At 40.0% G+C, this 27,612-nt stretch overlaps 1 protein-coding gene across 9 annotated transcripts in view; it reads right to left on the reverse strand.

Moving 5' to 3' along the window:
• ASH1L (ASH1 like histone lysine methyltransferase) overlaps positions 1 to 27,612 on the reverse strand; it is a 197,075-nt gene that overhangs the window by 157,574 nt on the left and 11,889 nt on the right. For all 9 annotated transcript variants that reach the window (XM_045454357.1, XM_045454362.1, XM_045454360.1 and 6 more), the window contains exon 2: positions 9,517 to 10,037. In XM_045454357.1, the coding sequence (XP_045310313.1) occupies positions 9,517 to 9,936 (420 nt within the window). In that variant the 5' untranslated portion in view covers positions 9,937 to 10,037. The remainder of the gene's footprint in view (positions 1 to 9,516; positions 10,038 to 27,612) is intronic.

A 27,612-nucleotide genomic window follows, 5' to 3' on the forward strand; every position in this document is an offset into this window, starting at 1 on the left:
GTTGCCAGGTATGCTTAGGAGAGTCTCCAGTTGCCTACAATTCTCAGCAGTCACAGTAACAAGCAGCTTAGAAAAAGTTAACCAAGCTCCCTTTTGCCTTTGGCTCCTCGTTTTCAGCCTCTGTCTGTCTTCAGGGTCAGCAGTCTTCTGTAACCCTACTCAGGCAATGAAGGACTGGATAAGGAACTACGGGATAATCACTCAGTAATTTTGCCAATAAAATAAAAAGGTGGGGTGCAGAAGGAGGTTCTGTCTTGTGTCACTGCTTTTACTGTGAAAAGTTACAACCGAATCCTGTCATTGTTAGGGTCATCTTTCTGCTCTCACATATATTGAGATGTTACTAATTCTATGGAGCTTGGCTACAAATAGCTAAAATATTCTGGTGTATATAACTACCATCTGTGCATTTGTATCAAAATGCCTTTGCACACCTCCTAAAACGGTAGCCGGAACTTTGTATTGCAAACTTGTCTACTTGACTTTGAGATGCTTTCCAAAAATGATGGTGAAATATACATAGCATATTTTGGCTGTTAAAAAAAAAAAAAAAAAAGAATAGAAAAACACCAAATTTAATAGTACAGAACCTATTTTGCTTTAAATGAGTGAGTAGTGGTTACTATTTCACTTTACCAATATTGTCATTTCTGAAATCTTTGTTGACATTATTATCTTCTTTTGCTAATCTGTATAATCTCAATCTAGGTAACAGACTTTGAACGAACTAAAGCCTTAGGAACACCACAAATCTGGCTTGAAGGCCCGTATCTATATTAAGGGGATCTAAGGAAGTCACAGTGAATACACAAACTACCACCCACCCACTCTCTTCCTTGGGAGTCTTCACCCAATCATATCCACTTTTCTTAACCCCTGACATTAGGTACTTGCTGGTACAAAGTGATACTCATTTATAACAAAAAGGCAGAAGTTATTATATAGATCTCAGATAATGCCCTCAGATTTTCCCACCTTTTAGTTGTGGGGGGAGAGGGGGGATATTTGACATCAAGTTTCTTTTTCTTCTGGAAAGAGAACTCTTATTCTGTGAAGAATTCTATTATGAAGTAATTTTTTTTTAAGTTCATTTATTTATTTTGAGAGAGAGAACTCACGTGAGTGGGGGAGGAACAGAGAGAGAGGGAGAGAGAGAGAGAATCCAAAGCAGGGTCTGCGCTGTCAGTGTCGAACCCGATGTGGGGCTTGAACTCATGAACTGTGAGATCATGACCTGAGCCCAAATCAAGAGTCTGACACTTACCCGACTGAGCCACCCAGGTGCCCCTGAAGTAGTTGGTTTTAAACAAACATCTTTAATCAGGCCAATAGCCAGCTGTTTCCTGAACCCCCAACACACCTTCCTTCCCTTCCCCCTTTGATAGTTAAATCTTTGCAACTCATGCTTAAGCCTGATCTCTACTGCCACCTGCTGTCGCAGTTCTGTGTGCTCATGAAGGTGCACCAATCTGCCCCAATGTTATTCCTGCTGGACTTTCCCTCCTGCATGAAGACCAAGGTAGTTCACTATTAATAGATCTGGAAAATAAAACTCAGGTATATCTTCAGTAAGGTATAACGTTACAGCTATCCTACTTACTATAATGACAAATAATCCCAGATTTCTCAAATAGAAAAACTTTCCAAAAAAGCAATTTTAACTTTAAAATATTTCCTCTTCCTAAGCAGAACAGTAATATAAAATTTTTTTTTAACGTTTATTTATTTTTGAGACCGAGAGAGACAGAGCACGAAGGGGGGAGGGTCAGAGAGAGGGAGGGAGACACAGAATCGGAAACAGGCTCCAGGCTCTGAGCTGTCAGCACAGAGCTGGACATGGGGCTCGAACTCATGGACCGCGAGATCATGACCTGAGCCAAAGTCAGGCGCTTAACCAACTGAGCCACCCAGGCGCCCCAGAAGAACAGTAATATAAAGTACAACCACAAAATGTTAAAATGTCACTTTAAAAACAGAAAAAATCCTTAAGAACAAATGGGTATGGTCATGCAATTTTTGGTTTAAAATTTTATATTAGAAGCAACGGTATGTGGTTACAAAATTTAAATACTTTGTAAGTCAGAACATAGAAGAAACTTCAACCCAAGATTTCCTTCTTTCTTTCTTTCTTTTTTAAATTTTAATTCTTTAGAGAGAGAGAGCAGGGGAGCGGGCAGAGAGAATCCCAAGCGGGCTCCACACTCACCCCAGGGCCCGACACAGGGCTCAAACCCACAAACCATGAGACCATAACTTGAGCCAAAATCAAGAGTCAGATGCTTAACTGACTGCTACCAGCTTCTCGAGATTTCTTAATGCTCTTCGAGATTTCTTTTTTTTTTTTTTTTTTTTTAATTTTTTTAACGTTTATTTATTTTTGAGACAGGGAGAGACAGAGCATGAACAGGGGAGGGTCAGAGAGAGGGAGACACAGAATCTGAAACAGGCTCCGGGCTCTGAGCTGTCAGCACAGAGCCCGACGCGGGGCTTGAACTCACGGACCGCGAGATCATGACCTGAGCTGAAGTCGGCCGCTTAACCGACTGAGCCACCCAGGCGCCCCAACTCTTCGAGATTTCTTAAGTGTAGGCAAAAAATGTAGTTTCCCCAAGTTTTTGAGTGCGACACAAAAAAGCTGACTACTCAAGTACCCCACTTGTCCTCCACTGTTTTCTGAATACTCACCTATACTACCGGACTGCCAAATTCTTGTCCTAAATCACAACTAACCAAGACCTGTGAGACATGCTAACTAGGTCTCTGCCCTTTATTATTTACTTTGACCTCAAAGCCCTTCTCTTTCTAGCAAATTCTAACAAAGATGCCAACACCTACTTCTGAACAAGAACTCCTCTGTAAAGCTTCCCTGCATATTCTGCTGCTCCCACCTTGTCTCAAGGATTCTGTGAATTGAATACTGTGTGTATTTTTATTATGGAAGTTCTCACGTGACATCATAATAACTTGTTTACCACACAGGATAGGCAACTCAATTTATTTGTGGAGAAGTAAATAAATCAAAGAATACTCTGATGCCAGACTGGAGATTCTGTTCAAAATTAAAGGATACAAAACTTGATCCTTTTTTCTGAAAAGTATAAATATTAGTAATATAAATAATTAGAATACATATAAGTAAGGCAAGTAAAATATTACTCCCTTGCTCAGTTATCTAAAGTGTAATAGACACAATAAAAATACACACTTAGGGTAATGAAGATATTCTGAGATTAGACAGTGTTGATGACTGCACATCTTTGTATGTGGCTAATACACCACAAACCACTCAACTGTGTATTTTAAAAGAGGGCATGTCATGGTATTTGAATTATATCTCAATTAAAAAATATACACATTTTATCTAAAACCAGGCTGGTCTAGGGGCGCCCGGGTGGCTCAGCCAGTTCAGCGTTTGACTCTTGATTTGGGCTCAGGTCATGATCTCAGAGTTTGTGAGACGGAGCCCTGCATCGGGCTCCATGCTGACGCGCTGACATCGTGGAGCCTGCTTGGGATTCTCTCCTTCATTCTCTCTCTATCCCTCCCCCTGCTTGTGCATGGACTCTCTCTCAAAATAAGTAAATAAACTTGACAAAATAAATAAAACCAGGCTGATCTAACACAGAGCAAAATTTAAAGGAACTACAGTCTGTAGAAAGCCTAACATACTATTGCTATTTAGCAGAAATGACAAGGAAAGAAAAACCAAAGGCCAAGTAATTTCAAACCTTTTTTTTCCTCAACATTCCATTTCAAAACATTTGGGATTTGTATGCAGCAATTTAAAAACTGCTAGACAAATTAGCTACACTAAGCAAGAAATGAGATACTATTATTATTATCTGTACATGTTCTTATTAAAGAAACATTAATCTATCATGTCTGTAATTTAATAAAATCTCAGACCAAAAGGACTTAATTAGAATACTTGGATTCATGTGGGTTTTAATAGCTCTCCATAAAAATCACTTCACTGAAATTCAAAATTATATCTTCAATGAACTGTTTCTGAAAGAATCTAGTAAGTTGGCACAGGCATTTCTTTTCTAAACAGAAAACTATCTTTTAGAAGGGAAATTATAATTAGCACTGTAAATTTTATTTATCATCCATTGAGCTCATTAAATCCACTCAACTAGGGGGCGCCTGGGTGGTCAGTCAGTTTAACGTCCGACTTCAGCTCAGGTCATGATCTCGCGGTTTGTGAGTTCAAGCCCTGCGTTAGGCTGTGTGCTGACAGCTCGGAGCCTGGAGCCTGCTTCCGATTCTGTGTCTCCCTCCCTCTCTGCCCTCCCAACCCCCCAAATAAACATTAAAAAATAAAAAAAATAAAAACACTCAACTAGGCTAAAATGACATCAAATATGCTGTTCACTGACAAAATGTCAGTCAACATAGCACTAAAGTTTAATGCTATGTGACCTAATCTGTAATCAATATATAGTGGTTTTATATATCCCCCAATCCTTTTAAGCTCAAACAAGTCTCAGTTTTAATCACCTGTTCCAGGAAACATATTTTGGTTATTTTTCATTTGTCATAAAAGCACTTTCTTTCGGCCTAGTCTCCTAGTGAATTAAAATCCTATATAAGTAGCTATACTGCACGACTCCAAAACTGGAACTTCATTTTTTTAATGTTTATTTATTTAGTTTGAGAGAGAGACGGCACGAGAAGGGAAGAGGGGCAAAGGGAGAGAGAGACTCCCAAGCAGGTTCCACACTGTCAGCAAAGAGCCAGACATGGGGCTCGATCCCATGAACTGTGAGATCATGACCTGAACTGAATTCAAGAGTAGGTTGCTCAACCGACTGAGCCACCCGGGTGTCCCTGGAATTTTGTTTAAATGCTAGAAAGGATTGTGCCATTACCTCTTCTCCTTTTAAGTTAGTGTGTAATAGGCTCAGAGCCTGGAGCCTGTTTCTGATTCTGTGTCTCCCTCTCTCTCTGCCCCTCCCCCATTCATGCTCTGTCTCTCTCTGTCCCAAAAATGAATAAACGTTGAAAAAAAAAAAAAAATTAAAAAAAAAAAAAAAAAAGTTAGTGTGTAATAAATTTAAGTAAATATTATGACTTCTGCCTCTCTTCTCACTTTCTTAAACACTGCTATAGAAGAATGAATTCTGACAACTTACAAAATGACACAGACACCACAAGAAGCTGCAAGACAACAAAACCCAAATTTTTACAGGAGACTGAAAAGGATATTTCTCTTTCCACTAAAGAAAATGAGACTGGGAAATCTACAAAATTAATAACAAACATACTTATAAAATAATCAGGTGATCTCCACTCTATCCTCTTGGTAGGCTAAATAGAAGATTCTCCTATTGCAACAAAGTAAATTAACCCAGCACAAAATGTAATGCTTGTTGCGCTGTTGGCCTCATAGAACATAAGAAAAATCTCCAAGAATACCAAATGAGAAGAAAAAATGAGGCTGACCATAATAGGCATGGTTGCTCAGAGGGTAAATGCACCAAGCCATGGCCTCAAGGCAAAGTAGGGACCGCAGGAAAGGTACTAGGAACACACCTGAATTCCTGGCAAAGCAAATTCAGAGCTTCTCAAGGAAATCATCTTCCAATTAGGTTCCAAGTTCAACCACAGAGAAAGATGAACAAAATATAAATTTTATAATTAACCAGATGAATTCTAGAAAAAAAATCTGCTTTTCCCAAAATCACATTAAGTTTATAAATCAACAGGCAAGCGTGCAAGGAGCACTCTAAAACAAGAGTAATGAAGGAGTAGCCCTACCAGATAGCAAACATAATCATTAAAACTATCACAATGGCAGATAAACAGAAACATCAATGATACAAAATGGAAAATCAGACCAGATCTAAGTACACCAGATCTAAGTATCTCCAGAATATACTAAGTGGAAAAAAGCATGACAGGGAACAGTATGTGGTATGCCACTATTTATTTTTTATTGGGGGAGGGGGAGGGGGAGAGACATGTATTTGCTTGTATACACATAATATATTTGTGGGAGAAACCAAAGACACTGATGTTGGGATTTATTTCCCTGAAGATTCTTTATACCAATTTTGGTACCAAAACAACTATTTCTTTTTTCTTTTTTTTAAGTTTATTTATTTTGAGAGTGAGTGGGGGAGGGGCAGAGAGAGGGAGAGAATCCCAAGTAGGCTCAGTGCTGTCAGTGCGGATCCTGATATAGGGCTCGATCCCACAAATTGTGAGATCATGACCTGAGCTGAAATCAAGAGTTGGATGCTTAACCACTGAGCCACCCAGGCACCCCCCAAAACAACTAGTTGTTATTGTGGTATTATTTTCCAAGTGTAAATGTAAACCTGAAAATACATTCAATATATAGATCAGTTTTCTTCATTTTGGTTGAGAAATGGTTATTCTGCTTAATCAGTTATCATAGATAGTATGGGGGGGGGGGCGGGGGGAGGGAATGAGTCACCAGATGGCCCAGAAGGGGATTCCAAAATAGATTTACTCAGAGGGGGTAATGATGGTAACAGTATTTCATTGTTTCCTTTTTTTTTTTTGTCTTTTAAACTGTGAATCATACAGTCTATTACCTAATCAAATAATATTTGCTGGTCCAATATCCACACTCTTACACAGGACATTTTTTATCCAGCTTCCCATGACCAAAATACCCCTTGCTATCTTAATTAGTTTCTGAATTCAGAGAGCAAGTTCAGGGTGAGGAGGATACGTGAAAATCTCTCAGACTTAAACACAGAAGCTAAAATGATAAAACCCTGAAAAAGACAGAGGAAGATCTTCAATACACTGGACTTGACAACAATTTCTTGGAAAGGACACCAAAAGCACAGGCAATAAAAGAAAACACAGACAAACTAGAGTTCATCAAAACTGAAAACGTTTGTGTGTCATAGGACACTGTCAAGAGTGACAAGACAGCCCACAGAATGGGAGTCAATATTCCCCAGTCTTAATTGCACAATGTATAAAGAACCCTGAAAACTCAGCAACAAAAAAGCAGCACAATTCAAAACGTGCTGTACCAATTTCCACCAGCCATGTACCAGAGTGCTTGATTCTCCTAGATTCCTGCCAACTCTGAATTAGTAGTAGCAGTGGCAGAATGAAATTGCTCAGTTTGGCCAAAACGGAATACAGAAGGTAAGTCTCAGAATTAATTAAAAACAAACCAAGTCCACAGCACGGTATGTCAATTATGCCTCAAAAATATGTATTAAATTAAAAAACTCTATTGAATAAATACATTAAAAATACATTAAATAAAAACAAAATTAGGACCCTTACGGTCTGCACTAAACTTTAAATAAAAGGCATTACAGCATCACCCTCTAATATTTTCCCAAAAGAATGAACTAAACTTCAAACCCCAGTTATTAATGTGCCAGTTCCTAAACAGGGAATTGAAATTTTTAAAAAACTAAGTGACATATTTGAATCCCTCTAAATAACAGAGTCCATGAGTAAACTACCAGAAATTTAACAACCTGTCACACATTCAAGAAAAGGGAAAATTTCACTCATGGAACCAAACTTGGGTTTTGCTTCTAAAAATGACATGAACAGTTACAAAATTACATAAACACTTAACGACCATTCAGGACTAATCATGACAGCAAGTAACTTATTTTTTCCGAGGGTCTTGTTTTTGCTCTCTGAACACTGATGAAATTCTTTTAAGAGATAAAATACATGATCTATATTTGTTTTTACTAGAAACGTAAGGCCTGATATTTGCTTTATAAGCAGCACTGACAAAAGCTCAACGACTTTTGATTTTGAAGGATCAAGGGGTAAATGTTTTGGTTGTGTTTGGTAAAGCCTTGCTTTAAAAATAAATAAAGCAAAGCCCTCAAGCTTTCTTAAGACTATCAAAGATCTCATAAAAGTCCATTCCCTCCTTGGCCAAGGATGCCTCATCTTTTCGGAGTCACGAATGGTCTACGAAGCTGGCAAGAGCTACGCAAAAATGCACCCAGACACACACAAAATTCTGCACAGACTGTCGCGTTATGAGGGCAGTGACACACACCCAACACACCCTCCCAGGGATCAAGGGTTGTGAACTCCTACATTAGGCTATAAAAAGGAAAAGAGAATATTCCCAAGAATTATCACATGCTAGATTCTTTATATAAATTCAATTCTTTATATAATCATTTAAGCTAGGCATTCATAATCCCACATTATAATTGAGAAGACCAAGGCTGAGTAAGAGAAAGCCAACCGCCTGTGTATAGTTTTTAAGCCAGGATTAAAATTAGGTTCTGAGTTCATAACCCATGCTCCTTCCACTACTTCTGAAGAACTAATTCAGAGGTTACGAATATATTCAACATCCTATGCTCAAGTAACTGTTGGAAAAATAAACACCTACCCTTCACTAGCAGCTCTGCTACCTTCCCTCAGAAACCACAGACCATATTCTACTACAAATAAGATATGTGGATATAAACTACCCGTATGTTGAGAGTAAACACATACTGTGGGTGAAGTCACCTCAGTACAAAACCTCATCATTAGCATGTACTGTTAAACAAAACAAAACAAACTATAGAAAGATTACTCAAGACAATCATCCCGGAGACTTTTACAAGTCAGCTGCACCAGATAAACTCTAACACTGTTTCAAATAAAAAGGTCTAGATAAAAATCTTTTTCAATCAACCTTATGAAAATCCTTGAGGTCAGAAGGAACAGATAATATCTTCATTTCAGAGATGAGAAAAATAAGGCTCAGGATAGGTTAATCAACTTAGCTAAGATTCATCCGGTTCATTTTTTTTCAAGAATTGGTACAATACCCATTTTTTTCCTGGCTTATAATCTTAACTCATTCACAGTTGATTTTATCAACAAAATATCCCAAGCTACCTTATATGTCTGTGATCTTTGAAGAATACATAGCAACTATTAAAAACTTCTGGATGCCATAGCAATTCGGAGAAGAACAAAAAGCCTGAACCATTATGGCTTCTGGTAACATGTAGGAAGCACGTGAATTTGATGTTAAGAAATTAACAGTGAAAATCAAGTTATTTCACACAGTCGGGATTATTCCAAAATCTTAAACCAATTCTTTCTACCTAGATCTATTGTTTTACTTACGCATGCATAACATTTAAATATGCACGTGGGCATATAGGTAGGTAGTATTGTAATCATTTAACAGCACTGAACCTCGATTCCTTCCCTGTTAGTCTGTCTATAGTCACACTGTTAGAAAAACAGGAAGGCAAGATTCAAATCTAGGTTTCCTAAATGCAAACCCAATACACTTTCCACTAAGCCCTGCAGGAGTAACGGTATGGGTGCGCCCAATTTACAACATTTGCCCTACAAATACAAACAGTTACACTATCATTCACATCCCTAACAAGTCTCTGCAGCCTATTTTAGTCAGGCGAAACAGACTATTTGGCAATAACAACAGAGATGAAAATCAAACTTCCTGTGATGCGTGTGTGAAGGGTGGAGGAATCCAGGTCTTGTGGCAGACCACGGATGGCTGGGAGCGGTACTCACCCGTTTCGAAGGACAGTGCTCGTTCTTCTCATCAGTCATCTTCCCACTTTTAAGTGCTTTCCTTGGGTGCTTGATGGTTGTTTTTATGGCAGGTCGACACACATAGTTCTCCAAGTTCTTTGGAGGTTTTTTAGTTCTCTTAGCCTGAAGGCCAATTTTCAATTTCAAGTTTCCCTCTGAAAAGTTTGTTTCTTTCACTGAAAACTGTTGCTGTGCATCAGTCAAACCATCCTCTTTCCCTGCTTCACTGTTTCTTTCCCGATTCCACTTGCGAAGGTCCTCTTCCTCTTTCGCGTTGTTCTCTAGCTCTCCTTCTCTCTTGCTGACCACTGTGCCAGTACCGACGGCAGAGGGACTCTTCCTTGAAAATCCTTCGGAGTCAGAACCCAATCCTAACATAGCAGTATTTCTAGGGTCCATCACAAGTGTATGTTATTGCCAAGGAAGCTTATGAAAAGTTTACAGAACTGTGTTCCATAAAAAACAGGGATCTCCAAAACTTGCAACCAGCATCTCTTTCTCTGCAGGACAGACCACAACAAAAATTCATCAGAATAGAGGCAACTATCAATTAACGTGAAAAATGGGTAAAAGGGGAGGAGGGACGAGGAGGTCAGGAAGAAGCCCAAATCACAATTAAGACTAACCAAAATGCAGTACCAAATACATGTAAATTGAGTTATAAATTTAAAATTTTAGAATAAGCTTATTATTCCACAGGTATCACATACAAGCTATTGTGCTACACGTCGTGGTCTGAGTGCTCCAACCTTTTGTAAGGTTTTAGGCTTTGCAAAGGGTCAGGACTCTTAGGTTGGAATTATCTTTGCTGCTGGTGTACAATTCAGCTCTGAATTCATTCACTCATTCATTCCTTCAAAATATTTCTGAGCTCCTATCATGTGCCAGGCATTGTGCAATAACCTGGAAATACAGTGCCCAGGAGAACAGATCCAGCTCCTAAATTTACAAGCCTTGTAGTCTAGTGACAAAGACAAACATTAAACAAACAATGATACAAATGATTTATAACAATTGTTATAAAAACTTTGAAAACCAGATATTGAATTTTACAAGTTTTCCCATTAGCAAACAGTCAGGTGGCATGCCTTAATTCCCAAACCCATAAAATATTTTTTCCAAATGCATAAAATGTTTAAATCAGCATGCCAAATTATTATTTTACAACAGATGTACACCTTACCTGAGAATCTGAATAGTCTACCCAGGGCAACCCCCTTCTCAGAAATAGTGAGCCTCAGGGAACCAGATTACCATATAACCAGAAGGCTAATGAATACAAAGCCAAAACAATTCACTACTTTTGAGGATTGACAGACTATATATAAACACATAGCCAACTCAAGATCCAGAACAAGTATCTGAAAAAGAGAACACCCTACTCATTAGAACATTCCATTGATAGAGTATTTCACAGTTTAAACTAGGTGCTTAAGACTTTTCTTTCCAACAAGATTGTAAGATTCTCAAGGATGAAGATCACAGAACAATTTCACAACTCCTACCAGAAATGCAAGTCAAATGCACAGCCCAGTGCCTGAGAACACAGCAAGGGTTCAAAAGAAGGTGCCAACAGTTAATTACTACTAGTAACAGCAGGAGCACAACATTTTCAGCACTCAACAAATACCGGCCAACTGACTGACCTCTTCAGTTTGTTCCCACTCTATTCATTCACAAAAGTGGCTGCAAGGGGAACCTTCCAATCAGCTCCCTCGGACAACGCTTGCAGTCTACCACCTCCAAGATTAACACTTCACAAGAGCTTCCAGACCTTTCATAATCGGGCTCTCACTATTCAAACTTGCTTATCCCAGTGATTTAGTCCACTCAGTTTTCCTTACTGTCCCTAACAAGTCATGATCATTTCTGTTTCTGTGCCCTGTGCTTGCTTTCCCTCTAGAAGTACAAAGTCCTATCTTTTCCACGATGGTTCACAAGCCTGGAATTTAACTCTGAGGACCACAAGCTTATTCATAAACTCACTAGTGACAAAACCTGATCAGACCTGATCTGGATCCACTTTGGCCTTAATCACCACAATTTTTTGTGAATCGTCATACATTTCAATGCGGAAGTATTAATGTGCCTGATTAAGGAGCACCACTCTAAACATCACAGTGGAAGTAAGCCAATCTACAATATCTTACTCAAAGCAAAAAACAAACTTTTGGATGATGGTTTGTGGACTTATGTTCTCACACCTACATTTAAGCCTGCACTGACCTGATCCTTCCCTGAATACCTATTATCAGTATGGGATCACACTTTGAATAACTGGCTTTTTTTTTTTTTTTTTTCTTCTTGCTGAACATTTGTCAACTCCACCCTCGAATAGGCTAGAGTAACGGCGTAAGCTTTATGAGGGCAGGGACCCCTTCTGGCTTGTTCCCCACTATATCCCCAGCACTTGGCACAATGTATAGCACATATTTCAGTACCCAATAAATAGGTGAATGGATGAATGAATTTTAAGGCCCCTATAGCTTCTAACATAATGTCTGGTATGTAGAAAATGCTTCCCCTTTTCTTTTTTACAGGAATTCATCTTGTGTTGTATCAACAATCCTATATATGAGTTTGTTCTTATATGTTTATTATATGTGTTCCACAGAAGTGGATTTCTATACGCTTACTACACTATCCAGCATGAGCAACAGCTTCAAAATCACATCTTAACCTCTTCTGTCTCTGTGCCGTCCAAGCTGGTGTAAGGAAAACAATCATGCTCACTGACCTCACTTTACACTCCTAAGCACCAACCTCAACTGGACACTCGGTGTAGCAAACCCGCTTCCCAAACCCAGCATCTCCTACACAGCGTCTTCAAGTCCTCTCCACCCTCACGGACTGTGCCTCCACTCTGATGATGGCAGTGGAAACAACCAGAAGAAAACTGCTACGAGGTCCCCCCAGACTGCATACCTTCGCACCTCCTGTGTCTGCTCCCACAAAGAGTCTGCCTTCCCTCCTATCATAATATACTTCCAACCCCTCCACTTGAGCACAAAATCCCACTCTTGCTGCCTTCTCAAGAGCATTATTCAGGCAACTATCCTCTTTCCCCTTGCATCATCTACACCTCACACTCCTCCTCTGGCCGATGCCCATCAGCATGAAAACATACTACAGTATTTCTCATCTAAGATATCTGCTCTTGACCCCGTATGCTCCTCCAGCTTCCCACGTCTCTGTTCCCCCTTACAACTTTTTCAAAGGGCAGTCCAGACTCCCCACCTCCAGATCCTCCACCTTTCTCTGCAGTGCCCTGATCACACTTCACCACTACGTCTCCACAGGAAACGCTGGTCAGGGTCACCACTGTGCTCCACGCTGAGCACACCCATCGGGTGTACTTAGGACCCTAGTCCTCTACTTGACTTAGCAACAGAAGGTGACTTTAGGACCCCTCTCTGGATTCAACCTCAGTCTCCTTTGTCAGTTCTTTTCTCCCTGAACCTTAAACACTGGAGCATCCCAGGGCATACTCTTCCCTTCTCTAGCTACACCCACCTGCTAAATGAGCAAATCTAATCTTTTGGTTTTAAGTTATATCTAACACTATTGATTAGTGGATCTTTTTTTTTTTTTTTTTTTTTTTTAAGTTTTTATTTCTTAGAGAGAGAGAGGAGAGAGGAGCCAAGCAGGCTCCACGTTGACAGTGGGGAGGCTCAAAACCAGGAACTTTAAGATCATGACCTGAGCCAAAATCAAGAGTCGGACACTTAAGCAACCGAGCCACCCAGGTGCCCCAATTCACAAATTTCTATCCCCAGAGAGAGGCCAGCTGAGAAGACTGCCTCAAACTCCAGACTCCTGTATCTAAATGCCTACCTGACACATTGCCTGCATGTCTAACGGGTGCTGCAAGCTCAGATGTCTAAAATCAATTTACCTTCACCCTCACTCCCCTCCATCTGTCCTTCCCACTCTTCCTCATCTCAATAAACAACTCCAGCTGGAAATATTTGGACTCAAAATTCCTAATGATCCTTGATTCCTTTTGCTAATGCCCCACATGTCCATTCAGTTGGCAAAGTCTTTTTTACCTTCGAAATACGTGTAGAATCCATTTCTCATTAATTTGACAGCTATCAATCAGATCCAAGTGATACCTGACCTGGACTGCTGCAAATGTCATTTAACTGGCTCCATTCCTCAGCCCTTTGTAACTCTCTACAGTCTTCTCAACTCGGCAGCAGGGTGATCCTTTTAATCAGATCATGTCACTCCCCTCCCAAGGGCTTCCCGTATCACTCCAAGTGGAGCCAAAGTCCTTACAATGGTCTAAAGGCCCCATTTACTCTGCCAGATAAACCCCTCAACTTCTTTTCCATCTCTTACCAACTCCCCACTTAGTTCTGAGAAGGGGGTCAGGGGCACAGGCCTCCTCCTTCTGTTTCTCAAAAACAAACTCGAACTACTCCTTTGGGAGGGCCTTGCATGTATCCTTGTGTCTGACTAGAACACTCTTTCCCACGATAACTGCACACTTTGCTTCATGTCTTTGCCTAAATGTCACCTTATAGAGCAGGCACTCCCCGACAGTCCTTTATGAACACACCCACTGTCCTCTTCTGACATTCTGTCCTGTTTTATTTTTTCTCCACCACTCTTCTCACCGCCTGGTGTACAACGCATTTCTTTACTGTTGATATCTTTCCATGGGAATGTCAAGTCCACCAGGAAACGGATTTTTGTCAGTTTAGTTCAATGTAATGTCCTACACCTAGAACTATACCTGGCATATAGGAGGTGTTCAATAAATATTTTTTTTTTTTAATTTTTTTTTCAACGTTTATTTATGTTTGGGACAGAGAGAGACAGAGCACGAACGGGGAAGGGGCAGAGAGAGAGGGAGACACAGAATCGGAAACAGGCTCCAGGCTCTGAGCCATCAGCCCAGAGCCCGACGCGGGGCTCGAACTCACGGACCGCGAGATCGTGACCTGGCTGAAGTCGGACGCTTAACCGACTGCGCCACCCAGGCGCCCCAATAAACATTTGAATTAATTGCATGTCTTATATAGGATGTATCTTATTGGCTTTAATTTGTTCCTTTTCTAGTTCTTTTCCCCACTTCCTTCTTCTCCTTTTTTTTTTTTTTTAATGTTTATTTATTTTTGGGGGGGGGGAGGGGCAGAGAGAGAGGGAGACAGAGGATCCCAAGCAGGCTCCAGGCTCTGAGCTGTCAGCGCAGAGCTCGACATGGGGCTCGATCCCACAAATTGTGAGATCACGACCTGAGCTGAAATCAAGAACTGGATGCTTAACTGGCTGAGCCACCCAGGCACCCATGTTGTTGGTGTTTAAATCTTCTTGTTTCTTAATCTTTAATACCCATCCTGGGTTTCATGTTACTAGTGAACTGACAGATTTGCTATGTATGTTTTTGGTTACTTATGAAACCAAATCTGTTCTAGAATAAAAACAAAAATGTACACAAGACAACTGTTTTTATATTCACTACTCACAGGTACACACATTTAAAAATTTCCCTATAATTGTTCTTTATAATGAAAGAATTCCAGAAGTCTTAATATGTATTTATAAATGTGAGGCAGAATTTCAGTATTTCTTCCAAACAACTCAAAAGCATTTTTTACCAGCACTTAATTCATTTTTAACACATTCCAGAGAAGGGTTTGGAGAACATGATTCTCTTCATTTTAAAACGGAAAAACTGAATCCAAGTGGCACAGATTATGTAAATAGCAGAATATCAATAAGCTAAAACAGGACTCGAAAACAATGATCACTACCCTAGAAATGTATGTAAGAATAGAGGAATACTGTTTCCCTCACTTGATCAAAGAGAAGAAGAATAGCATGCCTAAGGGCATATTCTGTGAATCCACTTAGGCAGTGAGCCTGGAAAAGCATGACTGGCAAACCCTATACACCAAGTTTAAGTGTTTCTAGTAAAGGTAAATCCAAATTCTGAAAATACTTCGCAGCAAAGAATGTTTTTTATCGGCTAAATGTAAACTGCTCAAAAACCAGTCCCTACAGAATGCTGATTTTAAACTTTCAAAGCAGTGTTCTTGGTGAATGATATTCTGTCACAAAGATTTTGGAAAGGTATTTACACAATCTAGGTTCTCCATCCAGGGGCAAGGATGCCATGTTGTTACACAATATACTCTGGTTCACACTACAATGTATTAGTAGAGAAACACAGAGCTAATAAGGCTGCTAGAACCTCTTCACTCTAAGAGGCAAATTCAACGTTCACATCACATGCAAATTTGGGATTGAAAGTATGTCTTCAAATCACTGAGACCATCCAGAACAGTCTAGTCCAAATTCAAGGGAAGCTAACACTAAATCTATAGCATGAAGCTCTTTTGCCTCGATCATTTTAGCTGTGAACAAACTTTTTAGAAGACTGCTAATTATATTAATAGGATATAAACATTCTATCAACACAAAGTATGATAATCTACCAACATGTCAGATATCTATAAATTTACAAAGTAAATCACATTTCACAGTGATTTATGAACAATACCCAGGCAAGCAAAACAAATACAAAATTTCCAAACAGGAACTAATCAAACTTGTTTTTACCACCACACCCTATTCCCTCTATAAAGTGACCAGTACCTACTCACCCACACCCCCCATACTAATCTCACATCCAAGTAACAAACAATGGATCCGACAAAAATACACAAATTCACTGTTAATACAATGCTCTGGTCTGTGAGATACTACACCATTAGGGAAAACAATTCCACTAAGTTTGGAGGCTGTCTTATGTAGATACCTTGTCTATCATGAGAGCCGGAAGGGAATCGACACACTTTGATAAACGTTATTTAGCAAGGCAATATAAAATCAACTACGTAGTTTCTAAATACTACAAATATTGAGTCCTTACAGTGTATTCAGCACTAGTTACATAAAAAAATTTACCAAGCTCTTAACACATGAGAAGCTCTGTGCTAATGTGTTATATAGATGATCTCGTGTAAGCCTCGCCATGAGGTAGTTACTATTATTATTCCCTTTTCAGGGATGAAAAAACAAGTTAACAACCAATAAAAGGTTGAACCCAGGTCTGTCTGACTCCTCTTAAATACCAAGTTATGCTGCCTCCCAAAGGCCATTTTTGTTCCTGCCCTGACTACCCCTCTCTGCTACACCTGGCATATACTTGGTGTGTGAAATCCCCTCTTGTCTTCCATGGTCACACATTCCAGGGGCTCTCCATCTACCTCTGTGATCATTATACCACTTTCTTTATGGATTCATCAATCTTAATCTATCCCTTCATTCAATATTTAGAGAACCTCAAAACAGGTTTTGGGAATTGTGACACCCACTGTAGATATGGTTGTAAGTAATATGATACGGTTCTAGGTCTTGTGAACTTTACATTTTGGAGGGGGAGGCAGATAAATGACTAATTATTTAAACATGCAATAACAACTTATAATGAATGTGAAGGTACTAACTTTGTGAGCTAGCTTATCAAGGAAACTTGCAGGGACAGGGAATATAATGTTAGAAAAACAGCTAACTTTAATCTGAAACCCAATCTATTTGCCTGAAATAGCCAGGCAAAATGTGGAGGTAAGTATGTTCCCAAATTAGAGAACAGTATGTGTAAAAAATCCCTGAGATTTGTAAAGATTAACAGCAGATACACCAAAGGGGGTGACAGCACAAAACAAAAATGGAAAGATAAATGAAAATAGCTTGCAAAGAGCCTTGTTGGGCTATATTAAGGATTTGGAATCCAAAAAGAAACTCTAAGCAGGAGAGTAACAAGATAAATTTACATTTTAAGAAAACCTCTCTGCCTGCTGTGGAAGAAAAATTAGAAAGACAGCAAAAGTTGATTCTGGAACACCAGTTATTAGAGAGGTAGCACTGGAAATTAAAAAAAAAAAAAAAAAAATGGATGCATTGAGACATATTGCAGAGGTGTTAACTGATCTGATTTGTTCACCAGATGCAGGAACAGAGGGAGAGAACTGAAGACTCAAGCAAGTGGTGGTACCACTGAGACATCCCATCACAAATACTTACCGAGTGCCCATCGTGGACAAGAACTGGGGGTACAGCAGTGCACAAAACACAAAAACCGCTGCCCTCATGGGGCTGACATCACAGAAGTTGTTTGCCAGGATGAGACAGAAAGAGGAGACTAAGAGTTCAATGAGAATGTTAAATGTCAGATGTCTGGGACACGCTGAAGTGGAAAGGCCAAGCTGCCAGCCCCGAATGCCCGCACGGGACACCTACGGACAGAGTCAGTAGGACAACGCTACATAAATATATAATGGAATTTTAGAAAAAAATGTTTTTAACTTGGGAAGAAAGGTAATTTATCTGAACTCTCTCTAAAATGTAAGAATAGCTTTTCTTTCTTTTTAGGTAAGTACACTTACCTGAAATTACCGCATTAGCTTAAAATAAGTAAAGTCTAGTTTGTCTCATCTGTGATCATGTCTTCTCTGTGGTCTTTACCAAACACACTTAGAGACTGTAATCACTGTTCTGTTTCTCAACAGTAAAAAAACAGATATAAATGAACTATAGAAGATTAAAAAAAAATTACAGCACACTGTGTATCTTTCTCCTGGCTTTCATGCTCTTACAATGCTTATAGATGACCGGCCTATTTCTTAGGACCTACCACCCCAGCTAAGTGAGCACAGTGCCACAGCTAAGTGAGCACGAGCCACCAGTGGCTCATCAGAAACGTGGCAGTCACCCTTGACTCCTCTCACTCTCCTACTCCCAACGTCAACCTGCCACCAAAACTCGTCAGTTCCACATAAATAATGTTTGATCACACCCGGTTCTAAGTCCACTACCGTCCACAACAGCAGATCTGACACAAAGCAGGGCAGCTTCCCACCTTCCCTGTGTATTTAACCTTGTTCCCCGCCCCCCCCCCCCCGTCCCTTCTCTAAGATGTGGCCAGAAATATAACTTTTTTAGAATTTTTATTTATTTTGGGGCACCTGGGTGACTCGGTTGAGCATCTGATTTTGATTCAGGTCATGATCTCACACAGCTTGTGAGTTTGAGCTCGGTGTTGGGCTCTGTGCTGACAGCTCAGAGCCTGGGACCTGCTTCAGATTCTGTGCCTCCCTCTCTCTCTGCCCCTCCCCTGCTCATGCTCTCGGTCTCAAAACTAAATACGCACTGAAAAAAATTAAAACTTTTAAAATACATTTTTATTTCTTTTGAGAGAGCATGCACATACATGCACATACACGCAAACGTGCAAGTGGTGAAGGTGCAGAGAGAGAGAGACAGGGAGAGGGAGAGAGAGAAATCCCAAGTAATCTCCACACTGTCAGCGCAGAGCCCAACATGGGGATCGATCCCGTGAATCATGAGACCATGACCTGAGCCAAAATCAAGAGTCAGATGCTCAGCCGACTGAGCCACCCAGGCACCCCCAGAAATAGGATTTAAAAATAATCTGATTATGTCATTTCCCTGCTAGACCAAGGGAGATCTTAAGTGCTCATGTAGCATCTTTAAGTCTCTTATCACTCATCATCCTAGTAAGTTATGTGCTTTTGGTAAGTTACATGCACAATACCCAGATTTTCCACTATAGCATTTGTTCCATGAGACTAAGAATCCTGACTGCTTTATTTCCTGAAATATCCTTAGCAAAGTACCTGGAACATAAAAGGTATTCAATAAATACCTACTGACTGAATAAGCAAACATACAAATTGCTGTATTTTAAGTTACGTATATAGACAATGACTAAAAGACAACAGAGTGAAAATGAAAATATTACAGAATTGGCATTTTCTTTAAATATCATATAACCTTATACTGTTATTACGATTTAAAAAATAAACACTGTGTATCGCCATATAATTTGCTCTTCAGAAGTAAAAGGGTAAGCAGTATACTAAATGGCTTAAGATATTTTATACTGAATCACTGATATTACATAAATCACTGAAATCACAAAAAGCTAGAACATCTTCATAAAGATAAAATTTGAACTGTGTTCCTAAATAATTTATACACCATAAACAACACTTACAGAGTTGGATAAAGCTTTCTTTACTCAACTACAGAACATTTCATTTAAGAGTGTGACAACCACCAATAACTTCTAACTTTCAACGCACTAATCACCAATAAATCCCGCTATTTTCACACTTACGTACTGTATCTAGTTCTTAAATTTCAAGATGCCAGAGATTTAAAAAGGATTTATGAATCATTGACCACATTTTCAGGAGAATATTTTTTTAACCACTACCACAATAAATATAATAATCAACTGTGTTATTTCCTAATTTTGGAAACGTTAAACTGGGAGGAAAGAGTGTGTCTCATGAACAAGGAAATACTACATTATAGCAACAAACTAATTCTAGAAAGTCAAACCAGGAAAGTAAAATACAAGACATAAATCACAAATAGTTAGCCACAAGGGGAAAATACATACAAAAAGCATTCCCAAAGCTAAATCCGGGGGGGGGGGGGGGGGGAATCATACTCACTATTACACAGATAATCTAATCAAACCTTGCTTAGCTCTTCCTGAGAAGCAGAGTTAACAATGACTCAATTATATAACCTCAACTCTGTTTTTTAAAAAAGATGGGATGGGGAGCACCTAGCTGGGTCAGTCGATGGAACACGCAACTCGATCTCAGGGTTGGGGTTCAGAGATTACTTAAAAATAATCTTTTTTTTTTTTTTTTAACGTTGATTCATTTTTGAGAGACTGAGCATGAGTGAAGGAGGGGCAGAGAGGCAAGGAAACACAGAATCTGAAGCAGGCTCCAGGCTCCAGGCTGTGAGTAGAGCCCAATGTAGGGCTCGAACCCATGAACCGGGAGATCATGACCTGAGCTGAAGTCAGACACTTAACCAACGGAGCCACCCAGGCGCCCCTAGAAATAAAATCTTAAAAAAAAAAAAAAAAAAAAAAAAGTGGGATGGGGCTGTAGTTGCAAGGAATATATAGGGATGGTGATGCCTGTCCCTAGAGAATTCTAAAATGGCAACAGGAGGGAAGAAAAAGTTACATCAGATTTTCCCATAAATGAATTGTTACATTTGGACAAGGGTTAGGGGCTGTGAACTCAGGCCAATGCATGTGGTTTTACATTAAACAAAGGAGTCACTTCAAAAGAGCGCCATTCATATTGTAAACATCTTCCATTTGTTTTTCATAAAAATTTTCTTTGGAGAAATGAGTAGGAATGTGAGAGGGTGCAGACACTTTGGGAAACAGCCTGGCAGTTCTTCAAAAGGTTAAACAGAGTCACCACATGGGCCAGCAAGTTCACTGCTACGTATATACCCAAGAAAAATGAAAGCATACGTCCACACAAAAACGTGTACACAAATGTTCACAGCGATGTTATCCAGACAATGGAATGTGATTCATCCACGAAAAAGAACGAAGTGCTGGTACATCCTATGATGCAGACGAACCCTGAAAATTGATGCTAAGCGAAGGAAGCCAGTTCCAAAAGACAACAAATTACAGAATTCCATTATGTGAAGTGTGCAAAAAAAGGCAAATCCATAGAGACAGAAAGTAGACTAATGGTTACCTAGGGACGGGGGGAAAAAGGGAAGGCTGGGATGGAGTGACTGCTAACGGGCACCAAGATCAAATTTTCTAAAATCAGGTGGCGGTAATGGTTGTATAACTATGCGAATATACCAAGAACCACTGAATTGTACATTTTAAATCAGTGACTTGTACAGAACATGAAATATATCTCAATGAAGCCATTTAAAAATTTTCTGGCAGATCAAAATAAGGTATTTCAAGGAAGAGGTTCCTTTCCTATTTTGCATAAAAATGAAATATGGGCTAGAGGCAATCTTGTAAAACTCTTTTCAATCAATAGCTTTCAACATGGCAACAAGCTGATTTATTTGACATATGTTGCTACATGTTGACCTAATTGGCTATTCATATGGGGAAAACAAACTTAGACCCGTTATATACAAAAATAAGTTCTTCATAGATTTAATAGCTATGTGAAAAATAAAAGTACTTGAAAAATATTTGTGAATATTTCTATAGCCTATAATAGAGAAAAAAAAATTTTTAAGTTTATTTTGAGAAAGAGAGAGTGCACCCACGCATGGGGGAGGCGCAGAGAGAGGGGAAAAAGAGAATCCCAAGCAGGCTCTGTACTGACAGTGCAAGCCTGATTCAGGGCTCTGACTCACAAACTGAACAGTGAGATCATGACCTGAGCCGAAACCAAGAGTCAGACACTTAACCAACTGAGCCACCCAGGCGCCCCGGTAGAGAAACCTTCTTAAGCAATTCAAGAAACTAGAAGCCATTAAGGAAAATACTGACAGATCTGATTATATAAAAACTCTATAGATCAGTATGTAAGAGTTACTCTAAAAATAGTAAATAAGAAACAATATACGAGAGATATGCATAAGCAATCACAGAAAAGATGGAAATAATCAAGTTGAAACAAAATGAGGCAGCACATCACTAGCAGTCAGGGAGGTGTGAATTAAAACAAGGTATTTTTCACTCTTCAGTTCGGTTGCATTCAATTTTTTTAATGTTTGTTTATTTTTGAGAGAGACAGACAGAGTGGGAGCAGAAGAGGAGCAGAGAGAGGGGGAGACACAGAATCTGAAAGAGGTTCCAGGCTCTGAGCTGTCAGTGCAGAGCCTGATGCAGGGCTCGAACTCATGAGCCATGAGATCCTGACCTGAGCTGAAGTAGGATGCTCTGACTGAGCCACCCAGGCGCCCCAAGTTCGGCTGAAATTCAAAACTCTGATGACTAATACCAGCGAAGTATACAGGAAAATACACACTGGCAGCCACCATCATTTTGGAAAGCAGTATTTATAGTGTGCGTGACAATTTAAAATCTTACATACTCTTGGACTTCAATAGAAATTCTACTTTTGAGACTCTATCATAGAAAAACAAATGCACTAATAAATGATTTATTATAGCACTGCTTAATGTGGCCACACACAGAAAGTTAAATATATATATATATACATATATATATTCACACGCACACACCCGAATTATAGAACTCTGTCTGCTATTTTTAAGCAAAAGTGCAAGCATAGATCTTCTATCTATAAAGAGTAGGAAAAAATTCCTATGTATTTGTATGCATACAGAAATAAGTACGGATGATTATACCCTAACTGACAGCACTGGTAACTTTTGGAGGAAATGTTTGGAAGTAAAAATAATATAAAGTTACATATATTTGTTCTCAACTTACTGTAAAATTTCTATTAGCTTCACAATTAAACAAAAATCCAATAAAGACATATTTTTAAAAGAGAGGAAACATACATAGCCACCCTACACACATACCTCTCAAAGTCTTGCTGTTGTTTTGTTCATATCTACATGACACTGAGCAAACTGACCCAGTTAACTGTGGGCATACTTTCTGACCCCATTATTCCAATACTGACTAGTTCTTTTCTTTTTTTTTTTTTTAATTTTTTTTTTTTTTACGTTTATTTATTTTTGAGACAGAGAGAGACAGAGCATGAACAGGGGAGGGTCAGAGAGAGGGAGACACAGAATCCGAAACAGGCCCCAGGCTCTGAGCTGTCAGCACAGAGCCCGACGCGGGGCTCGAACTCACGGACCATGAGATCGTGACCTGAACCGAAGTCGGACGCTTAACTGACCGAGCCACCCAGGCGCCCCTGACTAGTTATTTCCTTAAAACATTCCTCTCCTGTGTTTCCATTCAACAGATGACCACTCACCACACACATCTCTACCTTTTTATTATTTTATTGTGGTAAGAATGCTTAACGTGAGATTTACCCTCTTAAATGCTGAAGTGTAAGCTACACTATTGTTGACCACAGGCACAACGTCATGCAGCACAGCACACCTCCAGAGCTTATTCATCTTGCTTGACTGAAACTACAAAGTTGATAAGGAGTTCTCCATTCCCCCCACTCCTAACTACATACCGCCTCAAACTGCATCACCATCCTTTCTTTCTTAAGGGAGAAAAAAAGGTAAATTGGACTTTGTAAAAAAAAAAAAATACCAACTTCTGTTAATCAAAAGAAGCCACATGAGAGTGAAAAGGCCCCACACGGGATGACATCATCTGTAGCGCCTACATCGGAGTAAAGGACTGCATTCAGAACATGTATTAGGAGGTAGTTCACAAAAAAGATATCCCAACATCCAACAAGCACTAAAAGATGCACAGCCTCACCAATAATCCCAGAAATGCAAATCAGTAAACACCGCAAAATACTATTACCCACTAGAATGCTAAACAAGAATGACACCAAATGTTGGTGAGGATGGGGAACAAATGGAATACGTACACACTACTGGTAGAGCTATAGAGTCATAACAATCAACTGGGACAACTGACAGTTATTTACCAAAGACAAAAACATGCTTACCCTGTGGCCCAGCAGTTCCACTCCTAGGTATACACCTAAGAGAAATGAGGGCACAATGTTCCCCAAAAGGGGGGAGGTGGCCAGGTAAGGCTTCACAGCATCAACTTGAACCGTCTCAGAAGATGGGTAGGTGTTGTCTAAGCTGCCAGGCACTGGGAGGAACACGGAAGTCATGGAAACATAAACGCACTGAGTTGGGGAATGGTGGCATTTCCAAACAGCTGAAGCCCAAGGGTAAGAGACTCAGCGAGACACAAAGCTGAAGAACTACGCAGGACCTTGAAGAAAGTGCTGAACTGTCTGTTCTGCCAAGGGACACGGCCAGGTTTGGATTTAGAAATTACATTCAGAGAGCTGCGTGTGATGTAGCTGGGGAAGCTAGGTAACTGTAGCCAGGAAGCCAGTCAGGGAGGGGCAACGACAGATAATGATCACTTTGCTGTCATTTCACCCATTCCGAAGAATAGTTTTCTTAAACCCAGCCTGCCATTCTAACATTGGCATGTTACTTTAACTGATGATTCTCCAGAAATCACTGTATCACCAAAATGGTGAAGGGGAAATGAAGGTGGGCAGATGACAGATGGTCTAGCAATGAGTTACTTAAACCACTCTCCAACCACCACTGTCCTTACAGGAGTTTATTTCGTTTTTAGGAGCAATCTCTGTTGAGAAACAGGTAAATAATGCAACTGTCACCCCGTAACATTCATAATTAGGAGGCCTATGAAATAAGGGATGGTGGCCCAGAAGCAAAGTAACCTGTAAACTCCCAACAATTATACAGCGAAAAATTTATCTGTGTATGTGTACTCCAGAAAAGGGCACAAAGATTTCATTAGATTCTTTTTATTTAATGTTTATTCATTTTTTTTTTTTTTAATTTTTTTTTCAACGTTTATTTATTTTTGGGACAGAGAGAGACAGAGCATGAACGGGGGAGGGGCAGAGAGAGAGGGAGACACAGAATCGGAAACAGGCTCCAGGCTCTGAGCCATCAGCCCAGAGCCCGACGCGGGGCTCGAACTCACGGACCGCGAGATCGTGACCTGGCTGAAGTCGGACGCTTAACCGACTGCGCCACCCAGGCGCCCCTAATGTTTATTCATTTTTTGAGAGACAGAGAGACAGAGCACGAGTGGGGGAGGAGCAGAGAGAGAGAGGGAGACACAGAATCCAATGCAGGCTCCAGGCTCTGAGTTGTCAGCAACAGAGCCCGATGCAGGGCTCGACCTCACAAACCGTGAGATCATGACCTGAGCTGAAGTCGGACGCTCAACCGACTGAGCCACCCAGGCGCCCCAGATTTCATTATATTCTTAATGGGGCCCTAACTACTACCGCCACCAAACAAATTATGATCCTATTTTTGAGGCCAGCTCAAAGATAAGGTACAGAATGGATGCCCATGAAACTAGGAAATGGCCACTTTAACCATTTAAGTTGTAAGCCTCAGTTTCCAGATTTTGTGGAACAGATTCACCTAGAACTATTTTTCGAGGCTTATTGGAATCCCAAATCATATTACTATCTTAAGTATCTCAGTTCTACTTAAGAAGATCACCTCTAAACTACCTGGAAATTTTTGGTAGTTTTTTTTTTTTTTTGTTTTTTTTGTTTTTTAATGTTTGTTTATTTTGAGAGAGAACAGGCAGAAGCGGGAGAGGAACAGAGAGGGGGGAGAGAGAGAGAATCCCAAGCAGGCTCCACACTGACAGCACAGAGCCCAACATGGGGCTCAATCCCAAGAACCACGAGACCATGACCTGAGCCAAAATCAAGAGTTGGACACTTAACCGACTGAGTCACCCACGTGCCCCGGTAGTATTTTTGCATGGACACTATTTACCTGGAAGAGAAATGGTTCTGTAATACACACAACTGATGATTCTGACTTTGGGAAAAAGAGATTACACATGATGGACCCTTAATTCTCCGATGAGCTCTACAAAGCTGCAACAAGATGTCAGATAAACCCTGGGGAATCCATTATTAAAAATGTTTCTCCCCTCAACGTTCTGGGATTAATTTCTCTTCCTGGACTGACAAAGTCCAAAACTACTGGCCTTTGAGGCATAGTGCCAATGCAACAGATGGGCTCTACATTTTCCTAATGGTAGAAGTGGACTGTCAAGTGTGAAGTCATGTTCTTCAGCAAGAGAGCATCCGTTTCCTGCAGTAGCTAAGAGGAATTCTGATAGGGTCTTAAATCAACAACACAAAATAACCTATACGCTGTGACTGCCTTTATCTGTAATTTCTATTACTTTCCATTTGACACCTCAAATACATTTAAATTTTTTTTAATGTTTATTTATGTCTGAGACAGAGAGAGGCAGAGCACGAGTGGGGGAGGGGCAGAGAGAGAGAGAGGGAGACACAGAATCCAAAGCAGGCTCCAGGCTCCGAGCTGTCAGCACACAGCCCGACGCAGGGCTCAAACTCACAGACCGCAAGATCATGACCTGAGCCAAAGTCAGACGCTCAACTGACTGAGCCGCCCAGGCGCCCTGACACCTCAAATACATTTAAACAGGTCCCTACCCAAACTCAGAAAATGTCCCAAAATATGCAGTAAGTCAATCTAAACAATATTAAACCCCTTAATACTTTCAAGTATACTTTCAAATATACATGTATTCTAGGATACTAGATGTGTTGGCTCAGTTAAGTCCACAGATGAAAACCTAGCTTCTTTAAAGGAAGGTTTAACAATGCCCAGTGATAGACCATATAAGAAAACAGGAGGCAGCTTGATCTTTACTCTGTAAATTTTCAAAGCTAGAAATTGTTATCATGTGAATGGGTAAGAAGCTTCCAGTGTTTTTCTTTTTTTAAGTTTGTTTATTTATTTTGAGAGAGACAGAGAAAGCGAGTGGGGGAGAGGCAGAGAGAGAGAGAATTACAAGCAGGCTCCGTGCAGTCAGCACGGAGCCCGATGTAGGGCTCAAACTCACAAACTGTGAGATCATGACCTGAGCTAAAACCAAGAGTAGGACACTTAACCAACTGAGCTACCAAGGCGCCCCTTTAGTTGTTTAAGCTCAACACAGGGCTCGGACTCAAGACCCCAAGGATCGAAAGCCGCCCACTCCTCTGAGTGAGCCAGCCAGCACCCCCAAACTTCATTATTTCATAAGTTTGTAATTGCTTTACTCTACGTTGACCTCCACAATGGATACTTAGGAAGGTAATGACCATTCTGACCATCTTTTCAGAGCAATCCAGTAAAAACAGGCACTATGGTTTTTAGTTTCATGAGTATTCTGATCTCTGCAACACAATCCAAGAGCTATTCAACAGATGAAAAATAATTTAGTTCATTAGCTATTTTATTTTTGTCTCTATGTCTTTACCAGTTAGTACTTGCTGGGTTTTCTGAAGAAAGTATTACTCCTAAAATTGTCGAATGATTCTTTCAGCCCTGGCATTATTGATTAAATGCCTTTAAATGTCCAGAACACCCCACAATTCACTCTAAGAACTTCATCTCTAGCTACACTCACTCTCCAGGTGATCTCATCAAGTCCCATGGTTCTAAATAGTACCTCTACACTGATCAACTACCAAATTTATATTTGCCACAATCCTGAGGCTTATGTATCAAATTGCTTACTCAGTATCTCAACTTGAAACATTTGATAGAAAACGCGCAGTATGTCGAAGCCAAATT

The sequence above is a fragment of the Leopardus geoffroyi genome, chromosome C3 (genome assembly GCF_018350155.1).
Source record: "Leopardus geoffroyi isolate Oge1 chromosome C3, O.geoffroyi_Oge1_pat1.0, whole genome shotgun sequence".
Lineage (NCBI taxonomy): Eukaryota > Metazoa > Chordata > Mammalia > Carnivora > Felidae > Leopardus > Leopardus geoffroyi.